Source organism: Pygocentrus nattereri, chromosome 15, assembly GCF_015220715.1.
Source record: "Pygocentrus nattereri isolate fPygNat1 chromosome 15, fPygNat1.pri, whole genome shotgun sequence".
NCBI classification, from domain to species: Eukaryota; Metazoa; Chordata; class Actinopteri; order Characiformes; family Serrasalmidae; genus Pygocentrus; species Pygocentrus nattereri.
In genome coordinates, this window is record NC_051225.1 from 41,018,458 (window position 1) to 41,040,528 (window position 22,071).

Consider the following 22,071-nt stretch of genomic DNA (forward strand, 5'->3'; position numbering starts at 1 on the left):
ATACAAGGCTGTGACGTGATCCAGACGCAAACATACACGCCGTAACGAAGTGGAATGAAACTCACCTTCATTGACGCTCTGAGCTCAAAGGCATCAAACTGAGTTGTGCTCTTCATTAAACCAAGAATCACATTCTCTAGAGAGCCCGACAGTGCCCCCTTTAGGGCAGTAACCAAGTCCTACAGCACCCAGAAATACAATATGATTATGTTTATATAAAGTTAAACAGTAAATTATATGTTATATATAATTAAGCAGCTGATTTTTATGAATTTTTTTTTTTTTTTTTAATTTTCAAAATGTACCACAGGAAACATCCTTTTCATCATGTTTGTGATGTCACAACTGTGAACATGCTTACATATGAGCCCCTATTCAGCCTAGTAGACTCAGTTTAAGCTCCTTCATTTACATTTTAGCCTTTCTGTTTAATACAGTTTTGTCTGGACTGCTTTAGAGATCCATTCCACATAGATCAGTCTTATAGGCACACAAACTACATGCTTAATTCTAGGAGATTCGAAAAAGTTGAAAGATTATGAGCTAAAAATGAATGACTCTTTTATATTTATATATTTGTATAATAATATAAACATTAGAAATGAACTGAAATACATGTAAATTGTAGAAAATGTTTTTATCTGAGAATGTGTGATTCTGGATTATGGATACCTTTTTTTCTTTCCTCTCATACTCAAACGCGATCTCTGTCCTCTGCATATAGGTGCGTTTGGTCAGGATGTCAATGATAACATGCTCATCCACACCTGAAATGGGCAAGGAGGCATTGAAAGGGGTGCATTATTGAGCTGAATGTACATTATTTTATGCAGACGTCAGCATTGATAAACTCATCCAGTGGTTGACACTTTGAAGCTCAAAGGTCTAAATGTGCTGTAGCCCACACCTACTCCACACACATAAGCCTGATACCACTACCACAGTGTCTAGGATTGATCTGTCATTTCTACTCTGCTCTACAGGCTCAGTAATGCAGTGCGCAGGCAACCTACAGGAAAATACTCAGTCCACTGTGTCCCAACAAGACTGCTACTCAAGCTCGCCGGCTTTGTTCATCAGATACACACATAACTGAAAACCCTTAAAGACCCTCCAATCATCCACAGGGTCTCACACATACCTGAAACAACACGTTTACTCGCATCCACTAGAGGGTGCCAATGAAAAAAACCAGCATTCATATTTGGTAAACTTATCTGAGAAAGAGTGCTGATCTAGGGGTGCATCTCAAAACTCCCCCTTCATTCTTATCTCCTCAGTTAATCAAAGCCATCTTTAAATCAGTAAGAGGTTCTTTAAAAACACTCAGAGAGAGGAAACATGGGTGCAGCGTAGAGGGAAGTCTTTAGTGTATGATATAGATCTGCGATCATTTCTTCACCTCCCTGTGTTGTTAGTCATCTGAATGAAGTTAATGGAAGGATGCTGTGACAGGATGATGAAAGAGGCCAAAAAGAAAAAAGTGACCGTTTCTACATCTGTTGTAAACGTGCCTACTGGACTCCCAGTGTTGACATAATACATTTGAATACTCCCAAGAATGATGTCTTGTGGTTAAATGACCAGGAAGACCTATTCTAACCATGGGCCTGAAAGGTGTAGTGAGAGAAATGTGATGGACAAACACACAAAGGGATACAAAATCATAAATTCTGTCCTAATGCAGGGCTGAATATGAACCCTATATAACATGACAAATAATATTAAATGCTAATTTTAAGCTGGAAAACCCATCAAGTGTTGATTTCACTGCGTTACATCTGCTGAAAATACCTGACTTAAGAAAATATTAATTACTACCAGATCCTTTAAGTTACAGGTCATGAAAGTGACGGTTGAGTTATGTGAGTGATAAGTGACAAGTGAGTCTGCATCATCAGAGAGAGGCAGGAGCTAAGACACAAAACATGAGAAAAAAAATCTCTTGTGCAGCCATAAAGTACAACCCCAGTTCCAGTGAAGTCGGGACGTGGTGTAAAACATAAATAAAAACAGAAAACAATGATTTGCAAATCCTTTTCAACCCATATTCAACTGAATCCACTACAAAGACGAGATATTTAATGTTCAAACGGATAAACTTTATTGTTTTTTGTAAATATTCACTATTTTGAATTTGATGCCTGCAACACGTTCCAGAGAAGTTGGGACAGGGGCGTGTTTCCCACTGAGTTACATCACCTTTCCTTTTAACAACACTCACTCAGAATGTTAAATGAAAAGCATTAAATGGTGACATCAAAAATACTATAGTTAGCAAGTTAGACTCTCATACCCTTGGTTTTAATGGCTGAGTCGACCCAGGATGCGTCCTTCTCTGGATCAAAATTTGGAGCTGGGAATACTGTAGGACACCGTGGCTCTCTCAGCTGATGTTTCAAAAAGAGAATAAAGCTTTAAGGAGTCAATAATCATAGCGGCCTGCCTTAAGCTTACTTAATTTGGTCTACTTGAAATCTTGAGCTGCTTGTGAATCCTTGGCTAATGTTGACAGTGGGTTTTGTTTTAAATTTAATTTGGTATTGTTTAATCATAAAACAGATTTCATCATATAATTTTAATACTCACCCCTCCATGACCCAGTGAGAGCTGACCCAAAAACTCCGACACCAGTGCCATTCTCACTTCCCTGCTGGATATAATTTTACAATGAATCCAAGTGTGCTCCAGTATGAACATGATATAATGGTTTATAGGCCTGGGCAGAGTTGGCTAGTACATGATTAACATCCCCACCCTTAGTTTCAAAGGTCTAGCAGGAGGTTGTCACAGATGTGACTGATAAGATACCTGATGTCATTCAATCTACACACTCCTAATAGCTTAGCAGCTAGCATTTCACTTCTCCAGAGGTACACTGACAAAGGTACTGCACTGAATTCATTTACTTGATATGTACAGAATTTCAATATAAATAAGACATATTGCATATAACACCACTTTTAACGCCGTTTTGATTGCAACCCCCACTGGATACTGGGATTATAATTAACTCAGAACCCTCTGACTTTTTAAAGCTTTATTTACTCTCCTGCAGTAATTATATAGTGGATTGTAAATGTAAAGACTGGAGGTCCTCAGTAAACTTTGCTCAGACACGCCCTGGACCCCATATCAATCTTACATTCCTCCACTCACGGACGAACTGTTCCTTACTGATCTGCACACTTCACTTCACTTCACTAAAGAAGTATGAGAGAGAGAGAGAGGAGAGAGAGAAAGAGAGGAGAGAGAGAGAGAGAGAGGAGAGAGAGAGAGAGAGAGAGAGAGAGACTTTTACTTTGCTTTTAATTTCAACAGTGTGCAAAAATACACCTCACAATCAGACAAATCCCACCCAGCCCCACCACCCATGCCCCCTTTCACACTTCACACACGACAGCACATCACACACACAGCAAGTTCTCCATCCTCTACACAGCACCGTGCTTCACCAACACACCACATATTTTGAAATGTAAGCATGTCATTCATCGCCTCGTAGTGAGCGAAGTCCACTTTCACAGTTATCACTTTCACAGTGATAAAACTCCTCAGCATCACGTCAGGGTGGGTAAGCCCTCGTCCCCTCAGTTTATTCCTCCTTGTAAGCCATATGGCCAGTTTGGCTTGACCAAACACGAAGTTTAAGAGATAGCATCTGGCCCGCTGTGAACGAGCGTATTTTGGGCCCAGGATGAACAGACCGTAAGTGAAAGTCATGTTTAGACTGGAACACAGCCTGTTTAAGGCACCAAGCAGGACGTTCAGCCGTGAGCGTTGTACAAACAGATGTTCTACAGTCTCAGCTTGGGAGCAGAAGGGACAGGTCATGTCCACTCCCTGAACAAAGTGTGCAGTGTGCTGGTTTGTGGCTATGGTCCTGTGTATTATTTGCCACTGCAGGCCTCCTGACCTCTTGGGGACTGGGAGTTTGTACAGCACCCTCCATCTGTACCCAACCATGCTCTGGCCTCCTAGCAGGTCATGCCAACAGTGCTCTCTTACCTCTGCCAAGGCCCTCAGGTTCCTCACCTTCACACACACTGCATACAGCGCTTTTACATCCGCTTCCTCGAATAGCCATAGACTTGGAGAGGAGAACGTTGTGCCCCTGTTCTCCTGCCAGCCCCCGTCGGTGGTGGTCACTCTCAGCAAGGGGAACTCTGGAGCAGCATCTCCTTTTTACATCCCACCACTGCCGCAAAGAGTCGAAATCAGCTTTTCTTCCTGACCACCTAGTCCAAAAAGCACTAAAACTAGAGCAAAAGCCGGCATCTTGTAACAGCCTCACATTAAATTTCCAGTATACTGTTTTTCTGTAACTAGGAGGAACAGCCAGATGTACTACAACTGCACTGTGGTCAGAAAACCCAACAGGAACGACATGTGTACCAACAAGTCTTACTGTTGCAGTAAGTTTGAAAGATAAAACCAATCCAAGTGCACTGCGCTTGTTCTACCCTCCACTGTTTTCACCCAGGTGAACTGTTTAAGAGTGGGGTGTACAAGTCTCCAACAGTCAATCAAGTTAAAATCTTTAACGATACTCTTTAAAACAGCTGCTGATGACAAGTGTGGCTCTGCTCCAGTTCTGTCCACTTTACAATCCAATGTGCCCCCAAAACAAGGACAGCTTCCTTGTCACACAATGCTAATTCATGCTCTAGTGTGGTGAGGAATAGTCCTCTATCTTTGCCTGTGTTTGGTGCATAGACATTTATAAAGATGTACTCCTGCTGATAAAAATAAAGACCCTTCCCACCACATTTTCCACTGGACTTCATCTTCCTCATCACTGTGAGTTTCTTGCAAAAAGAGCACATCCAGCTTTCTATGTCGCATGTGCTGCTTGAGCTTTTCACACTTATAAACATCTCTAGCCCTGTTTATATTCAAAGATCCCACACGTAAGGTGTCCATAAGGAGAATAGAGGAGCCCAACAGCAGGAAACACCAAAAGCGGTCCACCCAAAGAAGTGCAAGAGAAGACCTGTCCATCAGCTGGCTAGTCCAAGCTTTTGCGCACTGCTGACTTCCACTTCCTCAGTCTGAACCTACTCTTAGGTGACAACACTTTGCTGGTCTCATTTTTAGCAGCACACTGCACTGATCTGAGGAACTTTTGGGAGTCTGGAAAGAAGCTGTTCAGAGACACATTTTTCACCTTTAGTTGCTCATAAAAAGCTGTTAATATCTGCTAAGGAACACATATCACTGGCCTGCCCAGACAATCCAGCAGGCACACCAGGCTCATCGGCCTGTGTTGGCAGTCCTGGCTCACTAGAGCAGCTGACCGGTATCTCAGACATCCCTGAGCAGTCTGACAGCAGACGCTCAAGCTCAGAATCAGACTCACTCCCCTCCAACTCACCTATATGCTCTTCATGAGCGCTGCTGTCTGTTACCCCCTAGTGCTCTAGGACTAGCTCATCATCCTCCCTCACTGGTCTGTCTGTCTTAGCTTTGGCTTTTTTACATCTGCTGGTACTAGATTCAGCAGCATCACTGGGAACGAGCCCCATGTGTGGGTCATTACCATCACTAATGGCAACACTAGCATCACCCCCGGGGCTCTCGTTAGTGAGTCCTGCAGTATGAGCGTCGACTGTGGCCTCTCCGTCAGCGGCAGCGCTCCTAGGCACAGGCCCACCACCGCCTCCCCCTGAGGTTGTGGCGACTTCTCCCTTACTACTCCCCCGCTGCTGCCCCTCTCGTGTGTCGGCCTGGTCAGTGTCTAAGCACACCTGCCGCGCTGCTCTGTGTGCTCTCCGGCACACACCTGACGCCAGGCAGGAGGGCCTTGGAGCCAGCCCCAGAGGCCATGGCGGCCAACTCGCTCAAAACTTTCTCTCACCAGTCAGATGCAACACTGTGCCCTACTACGCTAATCTGAACTCAATCCTAGAAAGAAAAAGCAAAGAAAATTAGAAGGGAAAAATAGAAAAGTTGGCCAGTAGCCAGAAACCTCTGCTTGCCATCATGGGAGAGAGAGAGAGAGAGAGAGAGAGAGAGAGAGAGAGAGAGAGAGAGAGAGAGAGAGAGAGAGAGAGAGAGAGAGAGGGAGAGAGAGAGAGAGAGAGAGAGAGAGAGAGAGAGAGAAAGAGAGAGAGAGAGAAAAGGAGAGAGAAAGAGAGAGAGAGAGAAAGAGAGAGAGAGAAAGAGAGAGAGAAAGAGAGAAAGAGAGAGAGAGAGAAAGAGAGAGAGAGAGAGAGAGAGAGAGAGAGAGAGAGAGAGAGAGAGAGAGAGAAAGAAAGAGAGAAAGAGAGAGAGAAAGAGAGAAAAAGAGAAAGAGAGAAAGAAAGAGAGAGAGAGAGAGAGACAGAGAGAAAAAGAGAAAGAGAAAGAAAGAGAGAGAGAGAGAGAGAGAGAGGTCATGAGGTCAGAAGAAGGCCCAAAACTTCAAAGCTGTGTCTTACCTTCGTCAGGTGCCCTGGTATGTATGGAAGTGTATTAGCAGATTTGGCTCGGTTGCCTTCAGCTCTTAAATAGAGCAAATCTCCTCCTACAACCCCCCAACCCCACCTCTCAACACACACACACACACACACACACACACACACACACACACACACACACACACACACACACACACACACACACACACACACACACACACAATCTTACCTCACCTATCAGCTTTAAAATTATTGATTGCTAAAGTTACAGGTTCACGAGTTCAACACGCTGCAGAGAAGAATATAATCAGTGTAAAGGCCTAAATGAAGTATTTCCCAACCTAACCTCTGCCACTGGGAAAATCTTTTTATAGATTCATAATTCTGTGTAATTCTTTCATATCGGGGACTTGTTTAAGGGTTTGCATAGGGGTGTTCAAAGGCTTCTGCCTTATACCAGAAAAAATCTTACAAGAAGCAAATAGAAACGCAATTGACATTTCTTTATATCTCTACCATTACCAGATGCCCGAACCACCTCAACTGGCTTCTCTCAAAGTGGAGGAGCAGCATCTCTACTCCGAGCTTCTCACCCTATCTCTAAGGGAGAGCCCAGCGACCCTGCGGAGAAAGCTCATTTCAGCTGCTTGTATCCGTGATCTCGTTCTTTCGGTCAGTACCCAAAGCTTGTGACCATAGGTCAGAGTCGGAACATAGGTTGACCGGTAAATTGACAGCTTTGCCTTCTGGCTCAGCTCTCTCTTCACCATGACGAACCAGTATAGGGTCCGCATTACTGCAGACGCTGCACCAATCTGCCTGTCAGCCTCTCGCTCCATCCTTTCTTCACTCGTGAACAAAATCCCAAGATATTTAAACTCCTCCACTTGGGGCAAGAATTCACTCCCGACCTGGACAGAGCATTCCACCCTTTTCTGACTGAGAACCATGGTCTCAGATTTAGAGGTGCTGATTTTCATCCCAGCCGCTTCACACTCAGCTGCAAACTGGTCCAGAGAGAGCTGGAGGTCCCGGCCTGATGACGCCAACAGGACCACATCATCCACAAAAAGCAGACGTGAAATCTGGCCACCATACTGGACACCCTCCGCCGCTTGGTTGAGAAATTCTGTCCAAAAAAGTTATGAACAGAATCCGTGACAACGGACAGCCCTGGCGGAATCCAACCCTGACTGGAAAGCAATTCAACTTACTGCTGGCTATATGAACCAAGCTCCTGCTCCGTTTGTACTGGGACTGAATGGCCCGTAACAACGAGCCCTTCACCCCGTACTCCCAGAGCACTCCCCACAGGATCCCCCAAGGGAAGTGTTCGAATGCCTTCTCCAAATCCACAAAACACATGTAGACTGGTTGGGCGAACTCCCACGCACCCTCCAGGACCCTGGTGAGGATAAAAAGCTGGTCCAGTGTTCCACGACCAGGGCGAAACCCGCATTGTTCCTTTTGTAGCTGACATTCAACTATCGGTCGGACTTGGCTACCTCCGCCCGATTGATGGACGGACCCTCGCTCGGATCTCCAAGCTCTGCCTCCTCTGGAGAAGGATTGTTGATGGGATTGAGAAGATCCTTGAAGTATTCCTTCCACTGTCCAATGACATACCCAGTTGAAGTCAGCAGCCCCCAGCCCCACTGTATACAGTGTTGGTCAGGAACCGCTTTCCTCTCCTGAGGCGCCTGACGGTTTGCCAGAACCTTCTCGGTGCCTGTCGATTATCTTTCTCCACGGCCACACCAAACTCCTCCCACACCCAATTTTTTGCCTCAGCAACCGCCAAAGCCGCGACCCGCTTGACCCTTCGGTACCCATCTTTTGCCTCCAGAGTCCCACAAGCCAACCAGGCCCAATAGGACTCTTTCTTCAGCTTGACGGCTTCCTTTACCTGAGATATCCACCAAAACATATGGTCGCAAACCTGATGACACAACTACAATTAAGTCAATCAACAAACTGCGGCCTAAAGTGTCCTGATTGCATGTGCACTTATGCACACCTTTGTGTTCGAACATGGTGTTTGTTATGGACAGACTGAGCACAGAATTCCAATGACAAAACACCACTTGGGTTCAGATCAGGGAGGCCATTCCTCCCAATCACGCCCTTCCAGGTCTCACTGTCATTGCCCACGTGAGCGTTGAAGTCACCCAGCAGACAATGGAGGCCCCACAGGGGGCACTTTCCAGTACCCCCTCCAGGGTCTCCAAGAAGGCCAGTACTCCGAACTGCCATTCGGTGCATAAACACAGACAACAGTCAGAGCCTGTTTGCAGGGCGCAGATCTAATCCACCGGAGAAAACCCCAACATACAGGCGCTGAGCCAGGAAGCCCGCTCCTGCCCGACGCCTCTCACCCTGGACAACTCCAGAATGGAATAAAGTCCAACCCCTCTTGAGAGAGTCTGTTCCAGAGCCCCTGCCATATGTTGAGGTGAGCCCAACTATATCTATGTGGTATCTCTCAGCCTCATACACTAGCTCGGGCTCTTTCCCTGCCAGCGATGTCATGTTCCATGTTGTGAGAGCCAGTCTCAGTACACCAAGGCCCCCCGCCTTCGGCCGCCACCCGATCCACATTGCACCGGACCCCCAAAAGCGCCTCTCCCACAGATGGTGGGTCCATGAGAGAGTGGTCCCATGTAGCTCTTTCGGGGCCAGCCGGGACCCAATTTAGCAATATTGGTAAATCAATTATCTGCAATTCCAAGCACCACAGAAGTGCTTGTCCCCACAGTGACGTGTAAATATTTACTACAATAATCTATACATGACTATATGGAATATATAAAGTAAATGACATAAAGAAAATAAATGCCAAATAAATATTATAAAATATATAATGGAAGTTGGTGTCCCAAGGAGTCGTGTCACCAGTGTTATAATATAACACAAAATCGGACATAATGACGGACATAATGAAACAAACAGAATTTAAACAATACTCTTAGAACAGATCAAACATCCAACACATCAAACACACAAACAAAGACCAACAAGAAACTCAGGACAACACAGGGCTTAAATGCACACAGGGATAACGAGGGACAGGCGGAAAACAGGTGGAAACAATCAGGGGAGGAGTCACGAAACAAGGGGGCAGGACAGTGAACTAAACACAACACAAGCACATGGACAGGACTGGGAGGGGCCAATGGTGACAGTCACCATGACCATGAAATTCCCTCATCTATCTTATTAAACACGTCTACTGAGCAAAATCGCTCGTTCAGATTCCACCAACTGAGACTGAGCTATAATCTCTGTGTTTAATCTATAATCTCTATATTTAGGACATCGCAGCTGGTCTAAGGGATGGGAAATAGCACTGCTTGACTTTGGTACGTTTGCTTGATTTGTGACTGTTGTAAGTGGATGGATATTGTGTTTGTGATATTCTGCCTTTAGGTCTCATTCTAAGTGCATTATAATGAAAAGGGCTTTTTTATGAACAGACAGAAATGCAGGAAAATCATTATCTGTGATAATGTATGAACAGTATGATACTGATGAGTTAGATTAGGTTAAAACTGCTTGAGTACTTCTTTAACAAAGCTTAATCTCATCATGGACTTACTAAAGACATGTTTGTGTGCTGACGTATCGCTGTCTTTTTTCTCTATTTCTCCCTCTCAAATACTGTCTACACAGCCATTCCTCAGAGCACACACACACACACACACACACACACACACATTCAGCTCTAACATCACACTGAGTGAATAACTGCTCCCTCTGATAAAATCAGATCAGCCGTGCATTCAGTTATGTTTATATAGATGAGAGATGGGATTCTCTTCACTTTGCAGGCCTTTGCATGAAGTGTGTTTTTATCCCCTGCTCTGAGCTCAGGTTGAGTGGCTGCTCTTACGAAAGGGAGTGAGTGCATTATTACCTGTACGCTGATAAGGAGATAACTGCGCATTTTTATCCTATGCCACATCTTTCTTCCTTGACTGTGAACCTCAAAGTGACACACCCTTTAAAACCTACAAACTGCAGGCACGTTATTCATTAATTAAAGATGCGTCATTTATGGGCTACTATTCAGTAACTACAGTGGAACTAATTTGTACGTTATGTAGCTTTGTGAGTGAGGAGTTAAAGTGCGGGGCACAGAAACCGCCCCTACCTCCCCAGTGACACCCTCCATAACCACTGCACAATAGCTTTTATTATGAGTGAGCATCTGGTCAATGAATTTCCAGTTCAGGTCAGAACAGGGAAACCCCATGACATTCTTCAGGCTAAGGAATGGTACAGTATAGATGTGGCAGGAAGGCATTAACACCCTCTATGGCAAAACTGCTGAAGGTGTATGTAGATCAGCTCTACGGTAAAACCAGGTATCACACCGATGCTATTACACAAACTATGGCGCACACACATACGGAGAATACAGATGAATACTGTGAATGAAAGTGTCTCTGTGGGGTGAATTAAACTGGTCTGTTTCCAGCTCATTCTTAGACCACAGAGACTACACACTCCCTATCACTGCTGCATCCTGGTATCCCTGGCAACATACGAAACAATCACTGTATAATCACATACCACAGCATACAACGTCATCACACACACGCCGACACTGACACACACACACACACACACACACACACACACACACACACACACACACACACACACACAAGGAACAAGGGACAGTCTTCACTGGTACTTACTTCAAGGGCAAGCCCAAAGAACTGATAGCATGTTCCATCATATTTCTGTTTACAGTTTAACAGAACAGAGGAGGATAACAGTTTAAGTGCCCAGTAACTTGCAGGCTTTGTGCTTTTACAAAAGAAACACTTTCCCATACTGTAAGAATATGTTGACAAAAGTGTTCATCATTTCCACATGAATAAAATTACAATTGCTGCCAAAAGTAAAAAAACGGAAGGACAAAATTGTGTTGATGTAGTAAATTTCACTCACGTAGAAATGATCCACACATTTGAATCAAGTAAAGTAAAATCAGTGAATCACTCTTTTAAAGGTACATCATTACCATAGGATTTACAGCGTTATAGAATATATACATAATTACAGCATGCTCATTTTCTATCAGTCCTGAGTTTCAAAGTATGCCTTTAACTTTTGTGTTTCACAAGAGCGTCAACAAGAAATTGCTCAGAGACTTTTTTGAGCCAGCCTAGAGCCTCTGGAGTCTCTGGAGTGCTGTAGTGTTGAATGTTTAAACACTAGTTATGGTGAGCCAATAAAGTAATAGCTTCCCCCAGTGAACTGCGTTCAAGAGGAAATCCCCTCTTACACAAGCACTTTCACAAATAACCGAATAACCACACAAAATATCATAACTCATACTCACCGGCCACTTTATCAGGTACACCCACCATGTGGGTGCACTTTTTAAGTTAGCTCATCCTCTTGCTACAGAATTGATCAGCCAACCCCGTCCATCAGTGAGAAAGGACCAAGACACCAGGACGGCTACTGATCAGCCGTTGTTTGTGTGGTGGACTGTCCTCAGCACAGCACAGCAGAGTAGCGGCATGTCAGTAAATGTTGCGCTGGCCTGTTTTTTTAGGAACAGCAGTGCGGCTGGAGCTTTTAAACTCTGTGTGAACCTACAGTCCCCCCCCCCCAGGTGCATAAGGTGTGCGTCCCTGGTCAAATTCTCCTTTTATACCCAATAATCTTACTGACCTGTTGCCAACTGACCTATTTAGATGTTTTTTGAAGCATTACACAACTTATCCCTGTCTCGGCTTCTTTGGAATGTATTGCTGGCATCAAATTCAAATCGGGCGGATTAAAAAAAACATTTTTAGACATTTCTCAGTTTCAACATGTGACATGCCGTCTTTGTACTATTTTCAATTCAATATAAGGTTTAAATGATTTTCACATCAGTGAATTTTTATTTACATTTTCACCGTGTTCCAACTTTTTTGGAAACAGGGTGGAATAAAGTTGATAAAACGTTTGACGGCAGTGTTTAAACTGTTGCATGCTGGCGTAGCTTATTGGTCCACCTTGTCGTTACAGACTATAGCTTATCTTTTCCATTCTCAGTTTGTGTTAGCCATCTTCTAGCTCCTTTCAGCGGTCAGTTTCTGACCACTGTGTCAGTAGTGTTTATATCACTATTATGCTTAGAACAGCCCACCGCACGAATAATAGTGTGTGGTCAGTGGTGGTCTGCCTCAATTGGTAACTAATACGTTCTGCAGCAACGAGTGGTCTACAGTCAGTAACTGTAAACCTACAGGTTAGGTGTTTTCTGATGAACCGGTCAGTATTTAATGTGGTCTTTCTGTTAAACAGAATGAGAGATCTTAAACTAGGTGTTCAGAGACCGTATCAAGAATAAAACCTTTAAGTTCAAATACTGTATATTCAGCATATAAAAATATAAAACATTAATAGCATATTTAAGTGCTTTTAAACTAATTTCTATCTGCCGTGTTTTTCACAGACATTGATGCTCTTAGTAAAGAACAGAGAAGGCAATGGCCAGTGGCGTCAACAAAGTACAGGGATTGTTGATAGTAATTAAATCTACAGATGTTGCCAGACAAGAATTAGGCTGAAAAACATCGGAGTATGTCATTAATCAAGCTGGATCAGCATGAGAGGCTCAAATGAACACACTTCACTGATTTTCATCTAATTTCTATCTGGCATGATTCTGTCAGTCAGTTACCATGGACATCGATGTTCTTAGTAAAGAATAGAGAAGGCAACAGCCGGCTGCATCAACAAGTACAGGGACTGTGGACATTACTTAACCCTACTGCAAAATACACTGAAAAACATTGAAGGATGCCTTTAATTAACTTGCTTTAGAGCGAGTGGATCAAATGAACATGCTTAATTTAAAGACCAAGCAAAAAACAAACAAAAAACCCACAAATAAGCAGAATAAGCACGTACATTTCCATCACAAGCTGTGGGATTTTTATTTCTATCAGCACATTCAACACACTATTTGACAATGTGTGACATGCGCCTTTCATAAAAGCCATTTAGGAAGTAACCTTTCTAAATACAACTGCACAACATTCAGTTTAGACTTAACCGTATCTCAAAGAAAACATTACATTTCAGATTTTTTTACAGGTGTATATACAAAACCAACAAAATACTTATATTATAGGGAAGAAACAGACTATTGCTAGATGGCTACTCGAGACAAGATCAAGAGTGCTTAAGGGATTAAAATAAAAACAATTTGATCAACTGTCAAAAAAAAAGAAAGAAAATGACAGAACAAGGTCCAGAGATAAAACCTGATTCTTCTAAGGTGAGTTATTACTTGATTAAAAACTGTAATGTAATCAAATCATTAGCATATTACTCACAAATCAGCATATCATGGCGTGCATGTTATACAAAAGTTTTGGTCTTTTCACCTGTGAAAAATGAGAACTTTACAAAGACTGTATTACTGTGATACTGAAAAAACGTACATATACAGAAAGATTAAGTGCTCATGCCCAAAACCAGTCAAAGAGAATTACAATACTGCTCGGAGTATAGAACAACTACTCAAAAAAAACAAAATAATAAAATAACAAATCAACCAGCACATGGAAAAGAGAATATTCCAGTCCTCTGGACTAGCGCAACATAACCATACACATTACAGCTCAGCGTCATAAAAATGTACTTATCTTCAGTAATGACTGTCCATAACGATGAGGATAATTAAAACACATTAAAATCAATGCTTTAATCGAGCTCTGTTTCATTCACTAACCATTAATTTGCTGTAACGTGAGTAGCTGACAAAGACAACTTTTACCAAGAGTCAAAAGTAGGTGTTCTGAATAAAAAGTGACATGGGATAGAACACAGACTGTCTTAGGTCTCTTAGGAACACAGGACAGAATGGACAACATCAAGGAGAGTCTAAACAATCAAAAAACAAACAAAATGAAAACCACACAGGTTCTGTGTTTAAAGCAAATGCATGCAATTTTCATTTGCAAACGTAATACCTTGTTACCATTATTGCTTTTCTTTCTTGGTTTGGCTAACGTTTCGTATTTATTAAATAAACTGTTGACCCTGATCTTCACCAATTTTACCGCATTTCACTGAACTTCTGCAGGTGTTGCTTTTTTTTACAGTAGTTACTGTATTACTGTTACCCATTTGGTTTCTCTATCTCTTTCTGCGATAGCATATTAGAATCCCTGAGCATTTCCCAAATACCCATTTATGAGGTCAAATGTTTAATGGATTGTCTTTCACAAAAACTGATGCTAATAACAACAGTACACATATTGCAGAGCCAGCCCTTACAAAAACACACTGGGTACAGATTGACATGTTTCACTTAAATAGGCCTATTGCTTTAAGTTGAATGGGTCCAATTTGGTTTCCACAATGTGATAATAAGTGCAGACATGGGGCTGAAATTCCAGGGGAACAAAACACAGTGAAAACCGCCCAAAAGTGGTGCAACTATGGAAACACTGGAGTAGCAAATGAACAGCTAGAACACAGACTGTAAAATTGTTTATGTCTCCTCTCCTCTTCCCTGAGGAGTTCTACTTGTAGCATAGGATGCCAAAGTCCTGAACAAATCCTGGGGAGGGCACCAATCGTCTGCTTTCAAATCTGAACCTCATCAAAGACCCCACTCCCTGGAATGTCGACACGCCTCAAATCTATTAGAAGCACCCTGATTTCCACCTACCTCATCTCAGCTATACAGAGACCTAACACTTTCACTATGGCACGACACAATACAAACAAAAAGAGATGGCCTTCAAAGACAGCCATTAAACAAAATCGAGTCTTCGTAGATCTTTAATCACAACATAATCATCCACGCCAGTCCAACATATGGATTTCATTATCAGTTATTGCTGGGAAAACACAAAGTGCTACTATTTGGGTCCTCTGCACCGTACATGCTTTACTGAGAGTGTCAGACTGATTTTTCACTACTGTGGCTAAATTATGTGATTCCTGCATCTTGCTTTTGACTGTAAGTGTGTTTCCCCTGTTCTCAGCCAGCCAGGAGATTGTGGTTCACACCAGCTTACAGTATGTCGCTGCTGGATGTGCTCAAAAAGGGGGTGAAGCAATAGTCCTGCTGTGGCATTAGCACCAACATTGGGTGTTAAGAGCTACACTGCTGGCGATCAGAGTTCGAGAGCGGAGAATTGCACTTTCTAACAAGAACGTGGTCTTACCACAATGGGAAAAAGCCAGAATCCTATTTTTTTTGGCCGATCTGGATTTTATGATGATACTAATCTTAGCCAGCTAAGTCCACATGCGCTGCATTCGAATGCTTTTGGTTTACCTTGGCAAAAATGTCAGGTGTTTGGAAATGTTAAAAATGTGTGAAAATCAACATCAACCTGTAATGTGTACAGTGAAAATGTCGTCACAGGACACATGAACAGCTTATTTGGCATTGAAAAGACAGAATCGGCCATAAAAAATTGATGATCGGTGCCCAATTATTTCTAACCAGCAGATGGCGCATCTGGCTACGCTTACATGGTGCCATGCCTCCTCCCGCCTCTTATAGGGGATTTTATCTGTGTAGGCAGTGGGACTGGGGAAAAGACAGACATGGCAGAGCAGGCTGGTGCTGGCTAGCGGAGTCCACTTGAGTTGAGAAGATTCCGATCTTCTTTCCACAGGCGACCACTATGTCTTCATTTTAGAGGGAAGTCCGTAGTGCTGTCAAGCTTGTAGAGGTGCTTTGTGATACTGTAGCAATTGTAATTAAACGGAGGCTAAACCGTGTCAGTGACATTTCTGTGGACTTTTTTTTAGTCTGTAGGGCCTGGCGGTGCTGCCTGGATGCTGTCAGGCCTCCTGGGGCAGGGCCTGCTCAAAGTCTGAGCCGAAAAGCTCCTTGTAAAGTGGAGGGAAGCGTGTGTGCACCGTGTCAGGGTGGAGGGCTCGGAAGGCGCTCAGTTTCTCCATATGTCTGCTGCACAGTGCTCGAACTGTGGACACCTTACAGATCAGCTGTAAACAGCGGAAAAAACACAAACAGAGAAAATAGAGAAATGAGTTAAACTTTAGAAATAAACAGCATTGCCAGTTCATTAGGTACTTGTACCTACACCACTTTGGCCATTTTATCAGGCACACCAACCATACAGGTGTGCATTATAAGTTTACAATTATAGCAGGTAGACAATCTGTTGCTGAACAGTTTATCAGTTTTCCTCTACCCCTGCAATGCTGCTTTGCCTGATACAACACAATAATATGCCGCTACTATGTTTGCATCACTAAACGTGCTCAGAATAGTCAACCATCCAAATAATATCTGATCAATATCTAACCAATACTGCCATTGTGATTTAAATACAATTATTTACTAAACATTACGCTTCAGGACTTTTCTTTCACCAAGGAGACGCACACATCCATGTTTTGGGCTTGAGGCTTGATCACTCAAAGAAGTACTGCCAGTTATTATAAACCCAATCTCAACTATAGTAAACTCGTCCCTTAGTCTGGGCCATGTACCCAAAGCTTTTACACTAACAGTTATCAAACCTCTGATCAAGAAACCAAATCTTGATGTCGCCGTTTTGTCTAATTACAGGCCAGTTTCTAACTTACCGTTTATATCAAAGATCTTAGAAAAAGCTGTAGCCCAACAACTTAGTTCATATCTACACAAGAACCATATATATGAAAAATTTCAGTCTGGATTCAGGCCACACCACAGCACTGAGACGCTCTAGATAAGATAACTAATGATCTTCTTCTTGCCTCTGATCAAGGTTACATATCTCTCTTAGTGCTCCTTGACCTCAGCGCGGCTTTTGATACAATAGACCACAATATTCTCCTAGAAAGATTAGAAAACCTGGTTGGAGTCACAGGGACGGCCCGATCATGGTTCAGATCTTACCTATCAGAACGTAATCAGTTCGTTAGGGTAAACAATTTATCTTCCACTTATTCAAAAGTGAGATTTGGAGTTCCTCAGGGCTCTATATTAGGACCATTACTATTTACACTATACATGGTAGCGTTAGGCACAGTTATAAGTAACCATGGCGTAAACTTTCATTGTTATGCAGACGATACTCAACTGTACATATCAGCCAAGCCTGATGACCAATACAGGTTAAAGAAAATGCAGGACTGTGTAAAAGACGTGAAAGGCTGGATGTCACGGAACTTCCTCCTATTAAACAGTAACAAAACAGAGGTTCTCCTTCTGGGTCCAAAATTAGCAAGAAGTAAATCACCAGATTTAATCTTCAATCTCGCCGACTTTCCAGCCACACCTGGATCAGCAGCTAAAAATCTCGGCGTTATAATAGATTCAGATTTATCATTCGATCAACACACAGGCGGCACCACTAGGACAGCTTTTCTACATCTTCACAACATCGCCAAGATCAGAAATGCCCTGTCCCTGCGTGATGCAGAAACACTAGTACACGCCTTTATTACTTCCAGGCTAGACTACTGTAACGCACTACTGTCAGGATGCACGAGCAGGAATTTAAACAAACTCCAACTAGTCCAAAACGCCGCAGCCAGGGTCCTCACTAAAACTAGAACATCTGATCATATCAGTCCAGCGCTATCATCACTTCACTGGCTGCCTATTAAATTCCGTATTAATTATAAAATCCTTTTATTGACTTATAAAGCCCCCAAACTCTAGAATGATCTTCCAGAAACTGTTCGGGACTCAGACACAGTCTCAATCTTTAAGACTAGGCTGAAAACTCACTGTCCAGTTCAGCTTTTGGTAGGTAATGTTCCCCCCTAGATAAAGGCAGCAGATCCAGGGGTCCATGGACACAGGGAATTATAGTAAACTGAGACGCTGGTGCTGTCGTCCTGCTGCTCGCACGCGGTCACTCAGGTTTGTGGACGGTGGAGCGGAGGGACGCCAGACTGTCTCAGAGTGCTGCCGTGTCTGTGTGTCCTTCTGGTTCCCTCCTGTTAGTTAAGCTGTCATAGTCAGATCTGCCGGAGTCGTTAGCCACACTCTGGAAATGTTTACATCTCCTGTTTATGTACAAACGGATAGAATAAAACTAATTTCCTCTCCCTGCTTTCTTTCTGAGTATACAATCACCCATATGACCAGCTGCCCATGCCCCAGCTGCCACCACCTGCCTTGGACTAGCTGCCCACCCTACACTGATGTTCTCATAGACTCCCAGCTATTCCTACTACTAATACTACTGCTATTAATATTAGTAGTGTAATAACTCTGTAGGTAGTCTGACCAGAGGAGGACGGGTCCCCCCTGGTGAGCCTGGTTCCTCCCAAGGTTTCTTCCTCAGTTCTGAGGGAGGTTCTCCTTGCCACCGTCGCCCCCTGGCTTGCCCACTGGGGGGTTTCTGTACATTCTTACAGTCCTGTTAAAACTTTGTCTTTTCTAAAATTCTGTGAAGCTGCTTTGTGACAACATCTGTTGTAAAAAGCGCTACAAATAAATTTGATTTGATTTGATCACTGAATGCAGTGTGACAGACCGCCAGTTTGCAAACTGCGTATTTAGGTTACATTTTCCCACTTTAAGATTAAGAGACCCTTATTAGTCCCACAACGGGGAACCTCTGCATTTAACCCATCTGTGAAGTGAAACACCACATACACACTAGGGGGCACACTTGCCCAGAGCGGTGAGCAGCCCAGTCCGCAGCGCCCGGGGAGCAGTTGGGGGTTAGGTGTCTTGCTCAAGGACACTTCAGTCATGTGCTGTCGGCTCTGGGGATCGAACCGGCGACCTTCCAGTCACAAGGCTGGATCCCTAACCTCCAGCCCACGACTGCCCCAAGACCCATATTCTAAATTTTTCTTGTATTTTTAAATGATTTTTTTTTTTTTTTTACTGAGATCTGCTTATGATGTTTGGCTTTGTATTAAGTAGCAGGTGTACCTGCTTAAATGATCAATGTAGTGCAAGGCATACCTATACCTAATAAACTGGCAATTCTGCCAAGCCTGACTAGGCTTGTGTGTGTGTGTGTGTCTGTGTGTGTCTGTGTGTGTCTGTGTGTGTCTGTGTACCTTTGCAAGGACTCCCTCTTCTCTCTGGTTCTTTTGGAGCAGGTTCTGCAAGGCCATCTGAATCCTCTGCTGAAGTTTCTCCACTCTGCTTTTCTCCTGAAGCCAGGATCGGTCTGCACGCGCACACACGCACACACACACACACACACACACACACACACACACACACACACACACACAGGTCAATCCATTACACAAATTTTGTAATTTCATCTGTACAGATTAACAAATTCCAGTGTTCCTTTTAGTCTCTCTAGTGAGAAAACAGAGATTTGATTTTTGAGGGGCAAATGGGTGGAGCCCACTGATACAAATAGTAGTGGTGTAGTTCTTCATACACTTAAAGAATGTGTGTTTCAAAGTTCTCTGAAAGATGCTACAGAAGAACCACTTCAGGGATCTCTCTAAAGAACCATGTCTGACAAAGTGATTTGTAAGTGTGAAGAAAAATGTAAAGGTTTAAAGAATCTTCACATAATTTAAAGTTTTTTGGTTTTTTTTCTTACCAATTTAAGGATTTTTCCTAGCACTGTGACTTTATCTGGAGGCTCTTTAACCCTTAAAGAAATTCACACTCACATCTCTTATTTACAAACTCATTAGAAGGTTTTTCTAGGGAACCAGAAGCACTTTTTTTATGGCAGTACGCAAAGGACCCGTTCTGGCACCACTAACTCTAAGAGCACGGGTGGAGTTTGTATTCAACCCATTATGTAGCTGCTGAGAGCTGAGTAAGATGAGTTGAGGTATTTATATTGTGTTTATATTATATTTAGCAGTTTCTCAGCTTCAAGCTAACTAGAGGGTCCCTGTCCTTGAGGAAACTGTGCCTCAGCTACTGAGTAAGTCTGATATCTCCCCGTGCTTTGTCTCTTCATCTCTGTCTCACCTGAAGACATGAGCACAAATGCAGAGAACAGGCCGATCTCATCCTCGGTCAACTGAAGAGAACTCATGCTCTTAGCAAATTCAAACACAGAGCTGATCAGGTCATCACAGCCTAGAAAAACACACATGAAGGAAAAATACAAACTCTAGTGAACATTACTTAACCTTTAACGCTTGGGCATTTTCCCAGACATTTGAATATATTTTGAGTCGTCAGTAAAACAGGGCACCTACATTTAAGAGGAATTGATTTTGTCACTTATCTTAAAAATGGATGAGGTACAGGGGTGGAAACAATGTCATGAGTCTCTAGTAACCTGAGCTGTACATTAGAGACCTAATACAAGACTCACCTAAGGACTTGAAGACTTCTGGACTTGCATATTTGCTGTCAAAATAGACTGTGTTGTTCTGAAAGTCATAGGCCCGGCACATCCTCACAAACACTACCTCTAAAGAGCCTGAGGAACAAAAGACACAGGACATTTTCAACTCTTCTAGCCCTTCCTTCTAAAGAACTAACATTTCTGTTGAAAAATAGTGAACATCGGTCCATTATTAATTACTATAAATTGTCATTGTGAATTTATAGTGGGAAAAGTGTGTGTGTGTGTGTGTGTGTGTGTGTGTGTGTGTGTGTTGTTATACCTGCTTTGAGCAGTACTATCTGGTCATTTTGACACAGCTCCATGAAGCCATCAATTCGCTTGGCAAACTCCACCACATACTGCACAGCCTCTGTCACTTTAACCGCACACACCTGCCACATCTCTTCCTGAGACTAAGACAGCGAGAGAAAGAGAGGTTACCAAAAACATACACACACACACACACACACACACACACACACACACACACATTATATACACACATTACACAAGTCCCACACTATCCAAGACAGATATTAAAACTATTTAACTGGGCATTAAGTGTATTTTGCTTGTACGACACTCTATAATAATACAAACACAATTAAACAGTTAATACAATTAAAGCAATAAAAGCAAAAACCATGTCTTGTTTTCAGTAAAGTTCTTGCTTTGTTTTGAGCTGATTAGAATTTACTGAATTCCACCACCAGCATACCTGATTTAACTTATGGAATAACTTCATCAAGGGTGGACTTAAGTACTTCAGAGGAGCATCTAAAAGTAGGATGTTTACTGACACTATGACATGCTTTTGATTATTCAGTTGAAAAGGCCAGAAAACAAAAGGTAACAGTGTTTGGATTTTTCTGGTCTGATGATCCAGCATTTTCTGCTGATATCAGCCCGATACCTATACTGGGCAACGGACCAGTGCCCTCTATAAATTTAACATTCTTTAGGGAACCAAATGTGGTTCTCCTATGCCCTCACTTTAAGCTGTAACATTAGAAAATAAACACTTAAGGCCAAGGTAAACAGCATTAAATAAACGTTTCTCAGATGTCGTTGGTACAGAGGCATTGCCCTGCGTGTGGACTGAAATTATTGTAGAATAGAGGAATCTCATGTGGACACACACCTTCTTCTGGTATGTTTCCAGGTCAGTATGCAACACAGTTTGCCATTTACTGGGCTCCAGCTCCTCTCGCAGATACTGGCACGTCTCCATGTGCGACTTACAGATGTTCACAGACAGATGCTCTGTTTTGAACACATTACACAGACAGTCACACAGCTGCACTGAACACACATCATCTTTATTTTGTTTGTAGAAAATTACAACAATGAGTAATCAGCGAGTTTTAGAGAGAGTGAAGGCGTGTGCTTTATACTGAAATGAA

General features: G+C 42.9%; 2 protein-coding genes across 3 annotated transcripts in view; both read right to left on the minus strand.

Moving 5' to 3' along the window:
• Positions 1 to 2,747, minus strand: part of anxa2b (annexin A2b) — an 8,099-nt gene extending 5,352 nt beyond the window's left edge. The window contains exons 1-4 of the mRNA XM_017721588.2: positions 2,590 to 2,747; positions 2,297 to 2,390; positions 673 to 767; positions 66 to 179 (exon numbers count right to left, since the gene is read on the minus strand). Coding sequence (XP_017577077.2) covers positions 66 to 179; positions 673 to 767; positions 2,297 to 2,390; positions 2,590 to 2,700 — 414 coding nt within the window. The 5' untranslated portion in view covers positions 2,701 to 2,747. The remainder of the gene's footprint in view (positions 1 to 65; positions 180 to 672; positions 768 to 2,296; positions 2,391 to 2,589) is intronic.
• A 10,566-nt stretch (positions 2,748 to 13,313) lies between these two features.
• rorab (RAR-related orphan receptor A, paralog b) overlaps positions 13,314 to 22,071 on the minus strand; it is a 53,262-nt gene continuing 44,504 nt past the window's right edge. For both annotated transcript variants that reach the window (XM_017721564.2, XM_017721566.2), the window contains 6 exons: positions 21,810 to 21,931; positions 20,949 to 21,081; positions 20,654 to 20,761; positions 20,302 to 20,412; positions 19,413 to 19,525; positions 13,314 to 16,382 (listed from right to left, as the gene is read on the minus strand). In XM_017721564.2, the coding sequence (XP_017577053.1) occupies positions 16,218 to 16,382; positions 19,413 to 19,525; positions 20,302 to 20,412; positions 20,654 to 20,761; positions 20,949 to 21,081; positions 21,810 to 21,931 (752 nt within the window). In that variant the 3' untranslated portion in view covers positions 13,314 to 16,217. The remainder of the gene's footprint in view (positions 16,383 to 19,412; positions 19,526 to 20,301; positions 20,413 to 20,653; positions 20,762 to 20,948; positions 21,082 to 21,809; positions 21,932 to 22,071) is intronic.